We start from the raw sequence: 21,253 nt of genomic DNA on the forward strand, positions 1-21,253 counted from the left end.
ATGGTCCTACACTACGTGTTAGGACCATAAAAATCCTAACAATTACAATATGGTCCTACACTACGTGTTAGGACCATAATTAAAATCAGAACAAACACAATAGGGTTTCAAGCACTTCGTGCTCGAACCCCTAATAATAACAAGCACTTCGTGCTCGAACCCCTAATAATAAAAATAAAAATCCTAACAATTATAATAGGGTTTCAAGCACTTCGTGCTCGAACCCCTAATAACAAATTAAAATCAGAACAAACACAATAGGGTTTCAAGCACTTCGTGCTCGAACCCCTAAAAATCCTAACAATTACAATATGGTCCTACACTACGTGTTAGGACCATAATAAGAAAAATCCTAACAATTACAATATGGTCCTACACTACGTGGTAGGACCATAATAATAATAATAATAAAAAACCCGACAATCGCTATAGGGTCCCCACACTACGTGCTAGGACCCTAAAAACCCGACAATCGCTATAGGGTCCCCACACTACGTGCTAGGACCCTAAAAACCAGAACAAAAACAATAGGCTTCCTTTGCACTTGGTGCTCGGAAGCCTAATAATAAAAATCAGAACAAAAACAATAGGCTTCTTTGCACTTCATGCTCAGAAGCCTAAAAATCAGAACAAAAACAATAGGCTTCCTTTGCACTTCGTGCTCAGAAGCCTAAAAACCAGAACAAAAACAATAGGCTTCCTTTGCACTTAGTGCTCGGAAGCCTAATTAAAATCAGAACAAACACAATAGGGTTTCAAGCACTTCGTGCTCGAACCCCTAATAAAATACAGACAATACACTGACAATGAATAAAAACACAAATCCTTTTGTACCTGTTGGTGTGGGAATTGTTATGCATGAACCAGGAGCGGTTGTTGTCCACGTACATGGACCAGGCTTTATCATCCTTCCCCAGCATCACATCTTTTAGCACATCCTCCTTTGCAATCCCAAACGCAGGGTCCGGGTGGTTGTCATAGCGATCAATAGTTATTTCCCAATAATGCAAACCTCGGGACAAAGCTGTGTTGCCCATAACAACACGGTCATCATAACTGTTACATGTGACCGTCAGGTTGTCATTGGACAATATGATGTCTGGATGAGCTGATGCAGGGTCAAATGTGAACCAAACAACTGCAGAAGGGAAACACAAACAAATTAGGTGTTATTCACTGAGCAGTTTCTTATACATACTTAATTTCCCTTTCATATACACCAAATCAGTCAGTTAAACTGTTAACTGAGTGTTAACATTAAGCAAAGTGCAAACAAAAAGAGCTATTGTCATTTGTTCTGTGTACAATGAAATACTTTCTTTGCTCTTCAGTGCCAAATGGAAGAGAAAATACAATGAATAACTAAATAACTAGGGCAGCACGGTGGCGCAGCAGGTAGTGTCGCAGTCACACAGCTCCAGGGGCCTGGAGGTAGTGGGTTCAATTCCCGCTCCGGGTGACTGTCTGTGAGGAGTTGGTGTGTTCTCCCCGTGTCCGCGTGGGTTTCCGCTGGGTTCATCCCACAGTCTGGTGCCCCCTCCAGGGTGTATTCCTGCCTTGCGACCAATGATTCCAGGTAGGCTCTGGACCTACTGTGACCCTGAACTGGATAAGCGGTTAAAGATAATGAATGAACTAAATAACGAATAAAGTGCAAAGTTCAATGAGATATATACATAAGTGAACGGTAAAGTGAACGAGTGCTACAATCACAAACAGCAATAAGTTGAAACAATCATTTGTATGACAGTGGCGTGTAAATATGTAGACAGTAAAGTGCAGGGTTATTTCTGAGGTAGGTTCAGGAGTCTGATAGCAGTGGGGAAGAAAGATTTCTTTGGTAGATGCTTTGCAGAGAGGGTAGTGGAGTCCTGGTGATCTTCTCAGCACCCTCTGCAAGCGTTTTCAGTCCATCACGGTCCAACAGCTCTCGATGACACAGCTATAAAAATTTCTGAGAATTTTGGGTGACATCCCAAACTTACTCAGCCTCCTCAGGAAATACAACCGCTGTTGAGCCTTTTTGACCAGCTGCGTGGTGTGAAGTCCTCACTGATGTGGACGCCCAGGTATAAAGCTGCTCACCCTCTCTACTACAAGCTCATGAACAGTGGCTGATGAGGTCTTTTCTTTTCTTCAGTTCCTTCGTCTTGTCTGTATTGAGGGTGAGATTGTTGTCCTCACACCATGCTACCAGCCCGGTCACCTCCCTCCTGTAGGCCGCTTCATCTCCATCAGTGATGCGTCCTATCACTGCAGTGTTGTCTGTGAACTTCAGGATGATGTTGTCCTTGTGATAGGCGATACAGCCATGGGTGAACAGGGTGTAGAGGATGGGGCTGAGGACACATCCCTGTAGAGTCCCAGTGTAGGTGGTGATACTGGCTGAAGTCCTGTTGCCAACCCTGACAGACTGGGGCCTGCCAGTCAGGAAGTCCAAAAGTCAGTGGCAGAGGGTGGGGTGCAGGCTGAGTGTGGACAGTTTGTGGATAAGTTTGTGAGGGATGACCGTGTTAAAGGCGGAACTATAGTCCACAAAGAACATCCTGATGTAAGAGTCTTTGTTTTCCAGGTGAGAGAGAGGGCAGCAGCGATGCAATCTGAGGTGGATCTTTTGGCATAAAGATCGGTAGGCATACAGCAGGGGGTCCATGGTATCCGGTATACTGCGCTGGATGTGGGTCAGCATCACTCTTTCAAAGCACTTCATAATGAACAGAGTGAGTGCCACTGGCCTGTAGTCATTCAGGCAGGTGGGGTGGGGGGTGTTCTTGGGGAGGGGGATGATGGTTGTGGTTTTGTAGCAGGTTGGAACGATGCTCTGGCTGAGGGACAGGTCCTGCCGCTTTGCGAATGCTTCTCAGAACTCTGCATACCTGGCCTGATGATACTGATGGTGGGAAGGAGAGGGCTTGTGAGGACTGTGTGTGTGTGTGCCTCTCTGTGCTGCTGCTGGAGATCTCGAAGCGAGTGTAGATGATGTTGAGGTCATCCGGTAGGCTGTCTGTGTAGCTGATGGTGTGGGCGGTGGTCCTGTAGTCTGTGATATGCTGCAGGCCTTGCCATAACTGCCTGGAGTCAGTGGAGTAGAAGTTTCTCCCTGTACTGGCTTTCCTCAGTCTGTACTTCGCAGCTTTGTACTCAGTGTCATTGCCTGATTTAAATGCCAGAGAGCAGGCCTGCAGCATGTGCCGTACCAGAGTGTTGATTCACGGCTACAGGTTGGGGAACATCTTCACCTGTATGGTGGGCACGATGTTGTCCACACAAGTGCTGATGTAACCAGACACGTGCTCAGCATAGTCCTGTATACTGACAGTATAGTCCTCCATAGTGGCTGCAGCTTTAAACACATCCCAATCTGTTGTAGCAAAACAGTCCTGCAGGATGTCATCAATCTCTGATGTCCATAGTTTAACTGCTTTGGTTACAGGGTTTGTTTGTTTAATTCTTTGTTTGTAGGCTGGGTACAGGAATAAAGAGATGTGGTCTGAGTGTCCAAAATGGGGGCTGGGTGCAGCCCTGTATGCACCGCGCAAGTTGCTGTATACATGATCCAGGGTGTTCATGTCACGGGTGGGAATGTCGACATGTTGCCAATATTTGGGGAATACGGTCCGTAAGTTGCAACGTCTGGGGAACAGTGCCCTATAAACAGTCCGTACGTCTCCAAGCCATGTATTGTTCACGAACACACACCTCCCCCTTTAGCCTTACCGGAGGCTGCCGTCCAATCTCCCCTGTGCACAGAGTTAGTCTCAAGCTGAATGGCCCTGTCTGGCACTTTGTCTGTGAGCCAGGTCTCAGTGAAAATTAGAGCGCAGCACTCTCTCATTTCCTGCTGTGTTGTAATCCTTGCTCTCAACTCATTCAGTTTGTTGTCCAAATATCTCACGTTAGCTAGCAGTAGGCTAGGCACTGGTGGTCAGCTAGTGCGAGCTTTTAGCCTAGCATGTAGCCCTCCCCTCTTTCCTCGCTTATGTCGCCATTGCCGTCTTTGAAGCCCTTTCCTAGTGTCAACATGCTCATTCGTGGTCGGTGTCTCTGGGCTTTCCTGGCGGTGGTGGTGGTGGCAGTGACGGTGCTGTGGGTGCGAACAGTGTGTTGTAGCTCCGGTAGAATAAAGCCACTAAAACGAAAATGATTATGAGATGCTATGTCCAGCAGCGTTTGTCTGTCATATGTTAGCCGTGCATGGCCTTTGTGCACTGCAGAGAAAGTAAAGAGCCCAAAAAAAGAAAAAGCTGGCAAGGGCAGAGTGAACAAACACGTTCGCCAAGGGGGGCGCCATGATTGATTATTCATATTAAACATATTATTATTATTATTATTATTATTATTATTATTATTATTATTATTGATATAAACCGCCCATAAGCACTTCTGAGCAGATATAATGTATATAGATGGGCAGACCAATCAACCCTGTCATTGATGAAAATATTCTTTATATCAGCCATTTAGAGGCCATTGGAAAATAATACAAAGTAAACTATATGGGCAAAGGTAAACTATATGGGCAAAAAATGAGCAAAAAATGGACTGGTAGTTTGTCTCCATTTGCTGCAAAGAGGACTCTATGGCATTCATCCACAAGAACATAAGTGATTCAACATTCTGTCCAAAATCTGTCCAACTCATTCAAAAAGTACAGAGTCTGTAGTCTTTCATAAAAGAAAATGTAGTTCCACTGCTTCTCTTTTTGGAAGACTTATACTCATTTGTCCTATGCTTACCAATAGCCATTGAAACCTTAGGCTGATGTGGAGCTGAGGGGCCAACATTGTATTTTTATGTCTTTTTATAGTGAGTTCGTGCTCTATTATTTTTTATTTAATGAGCTGTTATTCAATGCTTATCTAATACAAGATTAATTACTATGACTTGTTAATACTTTATCCTTAGCTGGTATATTTATTAAAACCAGCAAAACCAAGAATTATCTGAAGCTCTCTCAATCCAGTCACTCAAATCTGAAGTCTATATTCACATAACTAGCAAATAAAATTAAATATATAATAGATATAAAAATAAAGATTAATAATACACACTTTCATTTTCAAAAGTTACCCAGAATTATTTAACACACTGACGTAGTGTGAGTCCACACTCACTGCAACAGTAAACCTGTTGAAATTTCTAAATTCAGAATTATTAATAGAGAATTTAAACACAAACAAATCAATGTGGGGTACCCCTTTTTCTTGGTGTGTGGGAGTGTCAGGGTACGTTGCATGCCTGAATTGCTTCTTGTGAACGCGGTGGCCTAAAACTAAATGGCTGCTTCGCACTCTTTCGCTCAAAAAAACAAAAAAAACAATGAACAACACAACAATGACTAACAATGAATGACAACCACTCATAGCCAATGAAAATACTTTCAAACTTGAGTCTCATACTGAGACTCATATACTTGAGTATTTTAACCTATGTACCATATACTTTTGCTTTTGCTTTATACCTTATGCTTTTTTAAAATAGTTTACTCATTTTAAACAGTTTTTAAAGATTTTAAACATTTTAAAACAGTCACTTTATGAAATAAAATACAAGTAAAATCCTAAAATTGACCAAGGGCTACATCCTCCCACCTCTAAATGTCTGGATGTCCTCATCAGATGCTTTTAGGGACACAAAAAAAGAAACATATTGAACACCAGAAAATACTTGACTAAGAGCTAAGATCACTACTCAGACTTTACAATACTTAAGGTTGTCCCTAGATTTCCCCAACTTAATAGTTATACCTCTGTGTACTATGGTAAGTGGCTGATCACTATGGTTATGGTCTATGCGCAGGTCCACTTCCGAGTCATGGTCAGACTCAGATTCACTTGTGACTTGGGGGCAGTCGCTACAGTCTCTGCATATCGGGCTACTTTGGGTCGGATGCTCACCCGCTCTCACAGCACCACCTTCCTCCTCACTGGAGTCCTCATTCAGTCTGTAACTTGGCACCTTTTGTAGGTATTCTCCTATAGGCTCCTATAGGCTTTGTATGGACTGGGCAACTGACCACTGTCCATATCAGAGGAAGATTCAGTGGATTCTTGGGACACTTCCCTTGGCTGGGTCACCTTTTGTCTTGGTCTTTTATGTATAGCCCATGTTTTCCGATGCACAGTGGATCTGTCTGCCATTTCCAGCTCAGTTAGCCTCACAGAGGACTCAATAGCCAAAAGATGATCATGGTGAAGAGTCTGCTCACGACCATGATGCCCTCTGGTCTCACACGGTACACTGGCAAGTTGGGCAGTGTTCTCACCACCATATAGGGTATGGCTTTCCAGTGACTCTGAAGCATGTGCTTTCCTTGCAAGCCCAAATTCCTCAGCAGCACACTGTGCCCCTCAGCCAAGACTCGGCATACAACTTGGCCATCATAAGCCTTCTTGTTGCACTGATGCACCTTGTTTGCAGCCTCAGCAGCCAACTTATAGGGTTCCTGCAGGTCCTTCTTGAACTTTTATACATACTGTACATGGTCTTTCACTGGAACCCCATCAAGCGGGATCCTAAAACAAAGGTCCACGGGAAGTCTGGCTTCTCGCCCGAACATAGTACGGGGAGATAGTACGGGGAGTTTCCAGTGGCATCACTCTTTGTACTGTTATAGGCGTGCACTAGATACACCATGTGCTGACTCCAAGTTTTCCCTTTTTCCTGTCCCAGTGTACCGAGCATAGAGAGCAATGTACGGTTAAACCGCTCAGGCTGGGGGTCCCCTTGGGGGTGGTTGCTGATCCCTCTTGAGTTGGGTTCCATAGAAATTTGATGCAGACCACATCCATTGGTCCATCACTAGTTATATGGTGTAAGGGAGCTGCTCTTTTAGCAGGTGTCTTGCAGACCACACATGCTCCACAAGTATGTATATAGTGTTCTGCATCTATGCCCATTCTGGGCCAGTAGAACCGACTTCTCAGCAGATCACTGGTCCGATCTACTCCTAGATGACCCATCTGATCATGCAATGCATGTAAGACAGTCTTTTAGAACTTTGTAGGCAATAACCAGTTGAAGTCTCTCCTCATCAGAAAGCTTTTTTACTCGTCCGATAGAGCAGTCCATCTCTCATGACTAGTCTTTCCCTCTCTCGCGTCCACAGCAGCAGTTCAGGGTTAAATTTGCTCTACATCCATACTCCATCTGCCAGAAACTCCAAAACTCGGCCAAGGACAACGTCCTCCTTCTGTGCTTGAACCAATTCAGCCTTGGAGATCATCACTCCAGAGTCTCTGTCCAGGTGTGCTGGGTAAGCATAGACATCTGGGATACACTCGGGCGCAGCACCAAGCTGCTCCACCAATCAGCATATCAGCATCGACACTGGCCTTTCTGGGCCTGTATTGAATGTTAAAATTCATAGTTGCCAAGAGCTGCCAGCCAACGATGCCCCTTAGCATTCATTTTGGCTGTGGTCAGGACATAGGTGAGTGGGTTATTGTCAGTGCGTACCGTAAAATAGGCTCCATTAAGGTAGTCATGGAACTTGTCTACAACAGCCCAATTTAGCGCTAATAACTCAAGCTGGTGAATGGTGTAATTCCATTCAGAGTTACTCAACTTCCTGCTGGCAGATGTCACTGGTCTTAACCCTTCCTGGTGCTCCTGTTATAGGACAGCTCCGAGCCTTTTTAAGCTTGCATCACGATGTAGGAAATATGGCTTACTGGCATCAGCAAATGCTAGCACAGGAGCTTTGGTTAAACAATGGATTATGCGATGGAAAGCTTCAGTGCAAGATGAGTCCCACTTTTCACCAAATGGCTCTGACTCTTTTCGATTGGCTTTGGCCCTTTCTATAGCCTGCTCTCGTCCATGCCATGTAGGAGCATTGCCGTTTGTGAGATAAGTGAGGGGTCTGAGTAATTTTCTATGAAATAACGATAGTATCCTATCGTCAAAAGCCTAAAAATAATCTCAAGGACTTCAGGTCTGTAGGCTGAGGCCACGTGGTGACCGCTTCGACTTTCGCAGGGTCAGCTGCAATACCCTCAGGTATCAAAAAATACCCTTTAATGTGGCCTACATATTTGACCTTGGGTTGACAGAACCTACATTTGTTGAAGGACAGTTTGAGACTCACTTCCTCCAGCCGATCTATGACCCTGAGCAGTCTCACCTCACGTTCCTCCAGCGACTTTCCAAAGACAATTATATCAAATCATTCGAGTTTATCAAGTGATTAAATAAATGATCACTTGTAGGAGGTTCATATCACCCACAGCTCTCACCATTAACCTTTAAAAGGTCGCTGGGGCATCCGCTCCCACTGGTAAAACCCCAACGGACAGATAAAGTCCGTCTTCTCCTTATCCTCTTCGGCCAAGCTTATTGGGAAATAGCCGCTTCTTAGGTCCAAGACCAAAAACCATAGATTTCCAGAGAGACCATCCAGCCCATCATCTATACAAGGGGTGGTGTACTGGTCAGGAACTGTACATCTGTTTAGTGTCCTGTAGTCACTGCACATTTTAATACCACCGTCTTTTTTCGGGCTACAACGATGGGAGACGCGGAAGGACTGTGTGACTCCTTAATGACGCCAGCCTTCACCAGCTCCTGTAGGTGTTTCCTCACATCATCTATGTCGGCTGGCATCAGCCTCCTAGATCTCTCTCTAAAAGGTCTGGGGTCTGACAACCTAATGTGGTGTTCCTCTCCCTAGTTCCACATCCCATTTGTGGACAGAGAATACACCAGCTCGCTGTGACAACTCAGGGCGCAGATGATGTTTCCAGGCCTCAGGTATAGGGGACTCTCCACACTGTATCATTTGAGGATCAAACTCTTTAGAGACCCTTCCATCTGGAGAACTCTTTCTACCACTGGAACTGGAGTTATGGGGTCAGCAGGACACAGAGGACCCATAATGGTCCCTACTGGGAGGATTACGTCTTTGCAAGATTCGTTATGTATGGCTACAGTGAAATCATTAATATCGATTTCAGAGCCAGGTACCACCAATGACTGTAGCAGTACCCCAGCTGGTAGTGGCACATCTGGGGAATCCTCCACCAGGAGAGTGTCAGAATCTAGTTTTCTTTTCAGCTCTACTTTGCAGACAGCCTGGCTGTTGCAACCAGCTTTTATGGTTAAGGGCCCAGGGCCAGCCCATTTCATGTATCCAACCTTGTCCTCATTGACCGAGGTACCAGTGGCTTCTATGTCCACTACTACATAGCCCAGATAAGGTTAACTAGAATCACTTAAACCCCATATCGCCAGATGAGTAATTGGCTGAATGGTAACATCTGGCAGGTGCTTTTTATACCAGTTTTCAAAAATGATGGTGACCTGAGATCCATTGCCTAACAAATCATTGCAAGCATGGCCATTTATTTTTAAATGCACAACAGAGGCATATTAACACTGCGGGAAGACTGTTAGTTCTCCCTGTCGCTACGGTACTCTTCTTTACCAAGTATGCATTATCTGGTGATTTATCAGTTTCAGTAGTGAACTTCTTGTAATAACCTTGTAATTCTTCTTGTAAATAACCTTGGTCTGATTTTTGGAGTTTCGGCATCTCATGGCAAAATGCCCATTTTCTCCACACTGGTAGCAGAACAGTTCTTCTGTCTCTTGGGAAGACTTGTCAGGCCTTGGAACATTTCTTGTCCTTACCATGGGTTCCACTATTAGAGCAGCAGCAGAGGTAGTTCCTATGGTCTTTTTCTTGGCAGTGGCTTTTCTTTGCAACCTCTTGGGGCAGGGTACTTAAGGAAGCAAAAAGTGCTTTAAGCTCTTTAATCTTATTTCTTAGAATTTGGATTTCATTCTGTCGACATTCCTCTAACCACTGAGCTTGGGCTACTTGTACAGCTGGCTTCAGTTTCACTCAAGAGGTTTCAAATTCCTCCTCAGTGCGAATTTCATTAAGAAGCTATAAAAATGATGGGGGGTTATCCCTTCTTTCTCGTAGCTTCAGCTTGACTAGCATCATATCCGAGTGTACTGCTCCACGAAGCATGTGATCTACCCGCGCTGGAAGGACTCTACCTCCTGGAAGGCCGCCTCGCTGTACCACTTTGGTACGCACTTTCCATGCTTTCTAACAACATCTCAGGAGTACCTTCTTGCTCTGCTGTATGTACTGCCTTCACCAATCCCAGGGCTGGACCTTTTAAACTTTTTTTTTTAATGCGACGCCTTTTCTCCGAATTGGAACATGGACTTTCTTCTATCATCAATCTAGCCTGCTTCATCCAACTTTCTAGAGGCTCTTCGCTGCTTGGAACTGGTATAATTCCTGAAAATGTGCACAGATGACGAAAACCAACACTTTAATTTGGGTTTTTTTTCTATCTTGGCTGGCAAATCGCCAACTGCCCTGGCTGTCAATCTACTAAGTTCTGAAGTGGGCTGGGTACTTCTGCTTTAATTACTGGACGTTCGCTTAACATGATAATGGGCCATGTGGCCGTCACTACTTCAGGAGGAGTCTTGCTTGCATTTATCTTTTCCTTGCATTCACATAACACCATCATACGGTCCAGCTTCTTGTTATATTTCCTCCCCCTTACTCATACTCGCCCCAGACACTTAATGCTGTGCAGGGTCTCTTGAATTTGTTGAATTTCGTGACCCCCAGGAACTAGGACCATGATTATGTGCCTTTCGTCTGGACCTTCTCCCTGGCAACAGCCCCTAAGCTCCTCCTTCATCTGGCACCCAGGCTATTCTATATGAGTTAGGTGAGTTTGTGCTCTATCATTTTTTTATTTAATGAGTTGTTAGTCAATGCTTATATAATAAAAGATTAATTACTATGACCTGTTAATACAGTGAACCCTATGTGTAAAACACTCTCAGTTATAATCATAGTCACTTTATGAATTAAAATGTAAGTAAAATCCCAAAATTGACCAAGGGCAACAGGAGTTACAGTGTACTTTGTGTATGTGGGGCAGAACAGAGTAAATCCCTTGTAACTTCATTCAGTACTGTGCAAACACACATGAATACAAATAAAATATACATAACATACTAAAGAATCTTTTAAATGAGAGAAACAGAGAAGCAGTACTGACTATAATGATGAGGAAAAGGAAGATGTGAAAGAAGTGTATTATGTTTAAGAAAGCTATCCATACCTGTAGCTAGGGATTTAATATCACATGGAGGTAGTCCAGCTGAGATGAGAGAGAGGGAGAAAGAGAAGAGAGAACGAGAGTGAGTGAAGGTGTGGATAGAAAGATAGAAAAGATAAGGAATGAGAGAGAGGGAAGTAAAGCAGTTAATCTGGATCTGCTCAGTTCTCACTACTGTCTTTATAAGTCATTATAATATTTTATATATATACATTATATATTATATATATATATACATTATATATATTATATAAGTCATTATATATATTATATAAGTCATTATAAACATAACACATGATCACCCATCCTGTGTTACACTTTACTCTATGTCATCGATCATAAGGCTACATAACACCTACACAAACCTCTAAGGAAGAATGACATGCACTTACATGAATCTATAAGGCATATTGTTGACTGCATTCATTCATTTTACTCTTTAAATATAGATGATAAAATACCTAAATTCTTCGCTTTTTTGCATTGAAACATGTTGAACTATTTGACATTTCTCTGAGCTGTTGGTGAATGATCCTTTTAAGCCTTTTATATTCACCTGCATATAGTGTAATGTTTTTGAGAATGTTGCAAATTCTAAATGTTTTATATTTACAAAAAGCCATCAATTTGTTCAGGTCCAACACTAGAAGTCATTTCTTTGCCCTTTTGTCAGTTAAATAAATCAAGAGAATTAACTGTCAAAAGTAAATCAAGATAATAATGATTCTTAAGATAAAAGATTCTTTTTGTTTTATTGCAATTTACAAAATATAAATTTTTGGGGGGAATGGGGAATAACAATATCAATTGGATTTTAAATAAAACATTAAAATTTACAGCTCAAACAACATTTTAAGGTTATTTATTATTTCAAATAATGTTCCTATAAAGTTCAATGCTAACTAAGACATAACATTTTAACTACAAAATGTAGTTAAATGAGGATTTTGTCTGCCTGTATCCCATGTTCAGTTCTGTTTTCCTTGCCTTGTGGCTCTATCAACTGGCCATGCCCTACATATGCGAGCCCTGAGTGTTCAAAGGTGTTTCCTATCTGTGTACCTTTATAGGATATCTCTGTGTTCTCATATATGTGGCTCATTTTCATGCTGTATGGTTTGAGGGTGTTTGTTGTGTTACTTAGTGTTTGTATATTTGAAACTATCTCAGTGTATGCTTCCACCTCTGCATCATTGACCTGACAAAATTAATCTTCAATGCCAGGTAGTAATCCTCTGCATGTTCAGGTGTAGGAGAAGAATTCAGCATGTGACAAGATGACAATGTGCCTATTCAGAGTCCTAGTGGCATGTGTCAGGGACTCGCGGAGGGCGGACTGACGGAGGCGGACGCACTTGCTAAAACACAAATACTTTAATTTAACAAAACAAAGAAACTTTACCAAAGATAACACAGGGAGCGAACAGAGACAGACACAGGGAGGTAAGCAGGCTAAACCTAAATACAAAGAACTAGACAGACTAAACCTAAAACGGAGAACTAAAGCAAACATGAAAGACAGACAGACTAAAGACCTTGACAGACATACTAAACAGAGAGCTGAAGATAAACCTAAACACAGAGCTAAATATGAAACTTAACACAGAGGGATAGAGAAAACACAACAGACAGACTTAATAACATGACACAGGAGATGACTGAGACAGACAAACCAGACTGGGTAACACGACACGGCAACACAGGAAAAAAGACCACCATGACTTAGGGAGTGAAACAAATGACCGACAAACAGCAACTAGACAAGGGAACTTAAATACATGACACAGACAAGACACACCTGAGACGGATATCGAGGAGGATGGACAAGGAGGCGGAACAAAGGCGGAGACATGGACAACAAACAAACAGAGCCATATGCTAAATGAGCACATGGCAGGGACAACAGACAAGACAGAACAAGGGCGTGACAACATGATCCCACGGAGGAGCGAGATTTGCTTTAGGGTGTGTTAGATATGGTTTGCTTTGGATAAAAGCAATCATAGGTGGAAAGTAACTAATTAAGTGTTACTGTAATTGAGTAGTTTTTTGTGCACTTGTAATTTTTTAAGTAGTTTTTAAAATATGTATCTCTAATTTTACTTAAGTATATTTTGCTTGAATTATTGTACTTCTCTACATTTTAAAATCACATCCTCATGGAGACTGTCATGCCTTTGCCCGGTCTTATACTGTTGTATGTCTGTAACCCCACCCTGTACTCAGTTAGCACACAGCTCTGTTTGTTCTTTTTTCTGCCCAAGCCCCACCTCAGTCTCTGCCCTCTCAATAGTGTTTCCAGGTGTTCCTTGTCTGTGCTCTTTGTTCTTTTGTGTATATATACCCCTTTGTTTGCCGTGCTCCCTTGTCTGGTCTTGTGTGTGGATGTGTTTCTGTGTTTGTGTTTACCCATGTCTACAACAGTTCATGGTTGTCCCATGTTGGTTCCTATCCTTGCTTGTTCCTGTTTAGTTTTGTTCAGTTTATCCTAGTCTGTGTTACTTCCTTTTTTGTAAAACATATATATATTATAAATATGTAATACAGATATTCCTTGCATGTACGTCCGCCTCATCGTCCTCCCTGCAGTCGTGACAGAGACGGACAAGTCCATTACCAGTGCAGACCCAGTTGAATGCATTGTTGAATTCTCAGATGCTCTGGAAAGAAATTAACCCCTGGCCATATTTAAGGCTTCAAGTGCATGTAAGGCGGCATCTTCATAATGCAGTGTAAGCTGTGTATGCCCCAGGGAGACATAACAGCTTATTAAAACCCAACATCAAACCTGTGCATATAGAGCATGTACAGGTACATTTAATAATACTTGTACCGTTGCACTGGGAGTTTACATGTTTTCCCAATTTTAGTAAGAGGCTCAAATTAGCAAACAAATGTTGGTTGGTATTATTGAACTGATTTATTTTCCTTTGTCTTACAACTCTATCTGCACTGATTAATTTTATCTCCCATATTTTTTTGTGTTATTCTATGTGTGTATTAACATACTTCACTGAACTTACAATACATATATATATATATATATATATATATATATATATATATATATATATATATATGTATTTCTATTGCTTTGAAGTGGGCATGTATTAAGTACATATGATAAGTAGATGTATTACTCATAGTAGAAAGATCTCAGCAGTCTTCCATTTCACAGGAGCACACTGGAAGAAGAACTGGGAGAAAGCTGAACACTGTATGCTATGGGTAATACATCTATTTATCAACAGAAATATCCCTTTAATAGGAATTTTATGTTGACAAGACATAATTGACTATTTTAATAGTCATGTTCATATCTTTAGGCCTCTATATGAGCAGTTTATTTCGTTTGTAAAATTATTCCATTAATTAAAACCAACTGGTTTGATATTTATATACCCTTGTCCTTTTTGCATTACACAGGAGTGACAACCCCCCTCCACCACCCCCCAACCCCCAAAAAACAAAAAAAACAAAAAACCAGACAGACACACACACACACTGTTAAAAAACTAAGTAACTAAATAACTTTTACTCTGGGTAAATATCACATGCACTACTTTTTACTTTTACTTGAGTTCATTTTTATACCGGTAATTTTACTTGTACTAGAGTAAAATTTCATCAAAGTAAAAGTAAGTTTACTTGAGTAGAATATTTTATTACTCTTTCCACCTCTGAAAGCAGAAAGTTTTTTTCTCATCTGCTTCAGTCCCTGTGTTGAGCCCCACTTTGTGTAGAACTCAGAGCCCCTGCGATGCATCAAGCGCCCGTATAACTCAGAGCCCAGTGTCTGTACAAGCTCCCAGTCCCATGCCTGTTCAAGCTCCTAGCCCAGCGTTATCACTCACACCCTTTTGAATCATCACTTCTTGCACTTGTTCAAGCTCCGTGCCTAGTGCCTGTTCAAGCTCCAAGCCCTGCACCCAGCCCTGAGTCACAGTGGGGCTCCTAATATCCAGGAAGTTGCTCCTTTAGGTGGGGTGTGATGTCATGTTTGGCATTCCTGTCTGTACATAGCATGTGTTCCCTTCTTTGTGACTCTATTCTGCTTTCTCACCTAGCAACGCCCAGCACCTATTAGGCCAGAGCATTCATAGGAATTTCCTATCTGTGTCCCTTTTGTCTTTGTATTCTCTGTGTTTGGTTTGAGGGTTACTATTGCAATGTTTAGTGTTTCTTTCATATAGGGTTTCTTTCTGCATCCCTATACACACCCATCAGACACTAGGAAAGGCATATGTAGAAGTCATGTGGCAGCCTTTTGAATTCAGACAGTAAAGTGTAAAAATCTGGTTTATATATACAGGTGCTGGTCATAAAATTAGAATATCATGAATATGTTTATTTATTTCAGTAATTCCATTCAAAAACTGAAACTTGTATATTATACTCATTCATTACACACAGGCAGGTATATTTCAAGTGTTTATTTCTTATAATTTTGATAGTTATAACTTATAACTAATGAAAACCCCAAATTCAGTATCTCAGAAAATTATAATATTTTGAAAAGTTTCAATATTGGAGACACCTGGTGCCACACTCTGATCAGCTAATTAATTCAGAACACCTGCAAAATCCTTAAAATCATCACTCAGTTTAGTTCTATGTGCTACACAATCATGGGTAAGACTACTGACTTAACAGTTGTCCAAAGGTGACCATTGACACCTTACCCAAGCAGGGCAAGACACAAAAGGTCATTGCTAAAGAGGCTGGCTGCACATTAATAGAGAGGCGAAGGCAAAGAAAAGATGTGGTAGAAAAGTGTACAAGCAATAAGGATAACCACACCATGGAGAAGATTGTGAAACAAAACCCATTAAAAAAAGTGGAGGAAATTCAAAAAAATTGGACTCCAGCTGGAGTTAGTGCTTCAAGAACCACCATGCAAGACATGGGTTTCAGCTGTCGCATTCCTTGTGTCAAGCCACTCTTGAACAAGAGACAGCGTCAGAAGCGTCTCGCTTCCAAAAAGAACTGGACTGCTGCTGAGTGGTCCAAGAGTCCATCCATCCATCCATTATCTGTAACCGCTTATCCAATTTAGGGTCGCGGGGGGTCCAGAGCCTACCTGGAATCATCGGGCGTAAGGTGGGAATACACCCTGGAGGGGACGCCAGTCCTTCACAGGGCAACACAGACACATTCACTCACACACACGGACACTTTCGAGTCGCCAATCCACCTGCAACGTGTGTTTTTGGACTGTGGGAGGAAACCGGAGCACCCGGAGGAAACCCACGCGGACACGGGGAGAACACACCAACTCCTCACAGACAGTCACCCGGAGCGGGAATCGAACCCACAACCTCCAGGCCCCTGGATCTGTGTGACTGCGACACTACCTGCTGCGCCACCGTGCCGCCGGTCCAAGAGTCCTTTAGAAAAAAATCAAGGTCCAAGAGTCTGGAGGAAGAGAGGAGAGGCACAGAACCCATGTTGCTTGGTCCAGTGTAAAGTTTCCAAAGTCAAAGTTTCCAAAGTGCCAGGTCTTCATGGGGTTTTCATTAGTTGTCAGTTATAATCATCAAATTAAAAGAAACAAACACTTGAAATACATCAGTCTATGTGTAATGAATGAATATAATATACAACTTTTTGAATTGAATTATTGAAATAAATATTTTTCAAGATATTCTAATTTTATGACCAGCACCTGTATATATTACTTTCCAGAAAAATTTAAATGGGGTAACAGTAAATGCAGGGACCATGGACTCCCATCATTTGCATCCCTCTGATTCCCATGATTCTCATTTTCATTTATGGAATGATGCTGTGTTCTAAAAGAGGCTTAAATTCTGATTTAGAGCTCATGCTTCTTTGACGCTGAACATTATCCAGCTTCTTACTTATCATGTGATGAGTATATCTAATGCCAAAACAAGCAGGCATGTTTGTGCATGTTTGTGTGTGTGTGTGTGTGTGTGTGTGTGTGTGTGTGTGTGTGTGTGTACGTGTATCGTGTGACTTACTCTCTGAAGTCTGTATGACCAGTGTTTTACTGTACTGTCCGACTCCGCTGGAGTTGAAAGCTTTAACTCGTGATTTATATGTGCTGTTAAAGTGCAGTCCATCCACCGTGCAGATCATCTCCGTGCCAACGTACACTTCCTGTTGAACACACACTTCTGTGAGCATGCATGACTTCTCCATGGATTGTATTCTCTATTTTATATTTCCTTAACACATTTTAAAATCTTGTAACACAATATGTTATCCATGAAAATTCTAGCAGTAATACCATATTATAACTACAGGACTGCCTACAATAATTATAAAAAGAGCTCAAGTTCATATCTCTGAAAAAATAGAGCAGAAACCAGAACACAAAAACCTGGGAGCCAAAAAAAGAAGCCTGGCCTATTTACAGAGAGCATGTCTGTTTAGCCTAAAAAAAGATGTTTAAATAGATCAAACACACATAACATACAGAAAGACTTTGAACTTAAATAAAGGTTAGGGCTTCTATAAATATATTTAAATCTGTATAATATGTGTAACACAATTATTTATTTAGTTCTGTACTTGTTATATTAAACATCTGAAAAAACTGTGCCACATTGCTGTGTTCCAATTATCCTGTACCTGAGAAAACGGAAAATGTGAAAAGGGATATTCTAAGCTTCTTGAATTCTACTTGGAACCATGTTATATATTGAACTATCTTGATTCAGAATTCACTTTTCCCTATTGAAATAGTTCTTCAGGTTCATTGGGAAAAAGTGTTAATATGGATCTACGTAGCATCTATAAAGCTCCCAGAAGGGTTCTCCTACTGTTACAAAGTCTTGTTTGTTACAACAGAAGAACCCTTTTTAGTGATATCTTCTTTTATCTGCTGCCATACTGTCATGTGTTTCTGGACTGTGGGAACACCCGGAGGAAACCCATGTGTACCTGGGGAGAACACCCCAAACTCCTCACAGACTTAAACAACCTCCAGGTCCCTGGAGCTGTGTGACTGCGACACTACCTGCCGCACTACCATGTACTGTATATACAGTGCTGTGAAAAAGTAATTGCCCATTACAGATTTCTTTTGTTTGTGCTTTTTGTCATACTTACATTTTTATAGGATATCAAATAACTTTGTAAATAAATAAATCAGACAATGATAACCTAAGTAGGTACAAAAAAAATTAAATGATGATTGCATTTATTAAGGGAAAACAATCTGGCCCTATTTGTTGGCGGCAACAGCTTCAATCAAGTGTTTGCAATAACTGCCACTGAGTATTTACAATTCTGTGGAAACTCTTCTTTGCAGAATTGTTTTAATACTGCCACACTGGAGGGTTTTTCGAGCATGAACAACCTGTTTAAGGTCATGCCACAGCATCTCAATCTGATTTAAGGATGGACTTTGACTAGGCCACCCCAAAACCTTAATTCATTTGGGATTTTTTGAGCCATTCAGAGGGAGACATGCTGATGTGCTTTGCATCATTGTCCTTCTGCTGAACCCAAGTATACTTGAGCTTAAGGCCACAAACTGATGGCAGGATATTCTCCTTCAGGATTTTCTGGTAGAGAACAGAATGCATGGTTCCATCAATTACAGCAAAATGTCCAGGTCCTGAAGTAGCAAAGCAGCCCCAGACCATCATAATAAATCCACCATGTTTGACTGCTGGTATGATGTACTTTTTCTGAAATGCTATGTGAGTTTTACACCAGATGTAACAGGATACACGACTTCCAAAACATATTTTAGCAAATTCTTGGGGATCATGTTTTTAGACAAATGTGACTTTTGTATTCATATTTTTTCAGCAGTGGTTTTTACCTTGGAACTCTCCCATGGATGACATTTTTGCCCAGTCTTTTCCTATTTTTACTGTTTTATCATGAACACTGACCATTGTTCTGGGTTCTTTTGTGACCTCTTGGATGAGTCATCTGTGTGCTCTTGGAGTATATTCAGCAGGCAGACAAATCCTGGTTCAGTACTGTTCTATGTTTTCTCCATTTGGGCATAATAGCTCTCACTGTGGTTCACTGGAGTCCCAAAGACTTAGAAACCTATTTCAGACTGATAGATGTCAATAAATTTGTTTTCTCATCTTTTCTTGAATTTCTTCAGATTGGGACACAATGTGTTGCTTTTTGAGATCTTTTAAGCCTACTTCAGGTTCTATTTAAAGATTAGATGTAGATTTCTTGATTCTACATGTCTGGCAGTAATCAGTTCTGGGTGTGGCTAGTGAAATTAAACAAAAATATGGTTAATCGTTTTTAATTTATTGGTGATGTGGCAATTATGTTTTCACATAGGGTCAGGTTGTTTGGGATAGCTTTTTTCACTTAATATCCTGACAAAAATAACAACACATTGTTTTTGCTCCCATTTTTCATGAGCTGACCTCAAAGATCTAAGACTTTTTCTATGTACACAAAAGCCTTTTTTTTTCCTCTCAAATATATATAATATTCTGAATATAATATATTCAGAAATTTGTCTAAAATGTGCAGTTTCATCACACAGCACAATGCCACAAAAGTTACAAGTTTTGAGGGAGCATGTAATTGGCATGCCGACCGTAGGAATATCCACCAGAGCTGTTGCATGTGAATTAAATATTGATTTCTCTACTATAAGCTGTTTTCAAAGGCATTTCTGATAATTTGACAGTACATAAAACCGCCCTCACAACCTCAGACCACGTGTAACCACACCAACCCAGGACCTTCACATCCAGCATCTTCACCTCCAAGATCGTCTCGTACTAGCCACATGGACAGCTGCTGCAACAATCAGTTTGCCAAAGAATTTCTGCACAAACTGTCAGAAACCACCCCAGTGAAGCTCATTTGCATGCTCATCTTCCTCATTGGGGTCTCCACCTGACTGCAGTTCATCGTTGTAACCAATTTGAGTAGGCAAATGCTCACATTCAATGGCATATAGCATATTGGAGAGGTATTTTCTTCATAGATGAATCCCTGATTTCACTGTGCAGGGCAGATGGCAGACTGTGTGTATGGCGTCGTTTGGGTGAGCAGTTTGTTAATGTCAGTGTTGTGAATTGAGTGGCCCATGGTGGCGATGGGGTTATGGTATGGACAGGCGTATGTTTTGTGGACAACAAACACAGTTGCATTTTATTTGTGGCATTTTGAATGCACAGAGATACCATGATGAGATCCTGAGGCCCATTATTGTGCCATTCATCCGTGACCATCACTGTCACATCCTGGCCCAATCCTGTTTGTTTTCCCCTGCCATGTGGCTCTGTCTGTTTGTTGTTGTTTTGTTTCTCTAGCTCGTTTCTCGTTCTCGTTCTTGTTCGGTCTCTTGCCTGTTTCATGCCCCAGTCCTGTAGTGTTGTTTCGTGCTCTTTTCCTATATTCTAAGCCGTGTTATTTCGTGTTTCTCCTCAAGTTTGTTCGTTTTGTTATTTCTATAATAAATTATCTGTGTTGTAGCGAGTGTGTCCGCCTCCGTTTGTCCACCCTTCACGTCCCCGTGACATAATGACCGATCCGCAGAAGGACGCAGCCAACACAGCTTTATACCTGGGTAAAACTCTAAAGACCGCGGAGGATTTACTAGCCTTAAGGACTGATGATCAGCCAACCGTTTTGCAATCGGTCATGGGAGTACCCAGCGAATTTGAGAATGGACTCAACTGCAAGGGATTTTTATTACAGTGCCGACTGTATTTTCAATTCTTGACCTGTCCTGCTCCACCTGAAATTGTCCAGGTCCTCTTTATTAAATCTCTGCTAAGAGGAGAAGCGTCGCAGTGGGCAGAAAAATTAATTAAAGAAAAGGCCTCACTGTTGAGACATTTTTAAAACTCTTAGACGAGAGATATTCACAACCTGCTCCCGAGGACGTCTCTGCAGGAATCCCAGCTATCGAGGACATCTCTGCAGGAACCCCTGCTCCCGAGGACGTCTCTGCAGGAACCCCTGCTCCCGAGGATGTCTCTGCAGGAACCCCTGCTCCCGAGGACGTCTCTGCAGGAACCCCTGCTCCAGAGAATTACCCCCTCAGGTCCGGGGAGATTTTTTTGGGGGGGTTAAGGGCAGGGGCTGTTAGCCTCAAATCACTGGACATGGGAGGTGAGGCTAACAGGGGCGCATCTCCGGGGGAACTGCGGTCAAAGAAATCCCTTAAGAGAGCGCCCATCAGTGCCCCT

At 41.9% G+C, this 21,253-nt stretch overlaps 1 protein-coding gene across 5 annotated transcripts in view; it reads right to left on the reverse strand.

The window, feature by feature from the left end:
• Positions 1-21,253, reverse strand: part of trim9 (tripartite motif containing 9) — a 322,256-nt gene that overhangs the window by 131,416 nt on the left and 169,587 nt on the right. For 3 of the 5 annotated variants that reach the window (XM_066679690.1, XM_066679688.1, XM_066679692.1), the window contains 4 exons: positions 17,081-17,219; positions 11,100-11,138; positions 5,592-5,621; positions 835-1,138 (listed from right to left, as the gene is read on the reverse strand). In XM_066679690.1, the coding sequence (XP_066535787.1) occupies positions 835-1,138; positions 5,592-5,621; positions 11,100-11,138; positions 17,081-17,219 (512 nt within the window). The remainder of the gene's footprint in view (positions 1-834; positions 1,139-5,591; positions 5,622-11,099; positions 11,139-17,080; positions 17,220-21,253) is intronic. The other 2 variants (XM_066679691.1, XM_066679689.1) reach the window with 1 other exon arrangement.

Source organism: Hoplias malabaricus, chromosome 8 (genome assembly GCF_029633855.1).
Source record: "Hoplias malabaricus isolate fHopMal1 chromosome 8, fHopMal1.hap1, whole genome shotgun sequence".
Taxonomy (NCBI): Eukaryota; Metazoa; Chordata; class Actinopteri; order Characiformes; family Erythrinidae; genus Hoplias; species Hoplias malabaricus.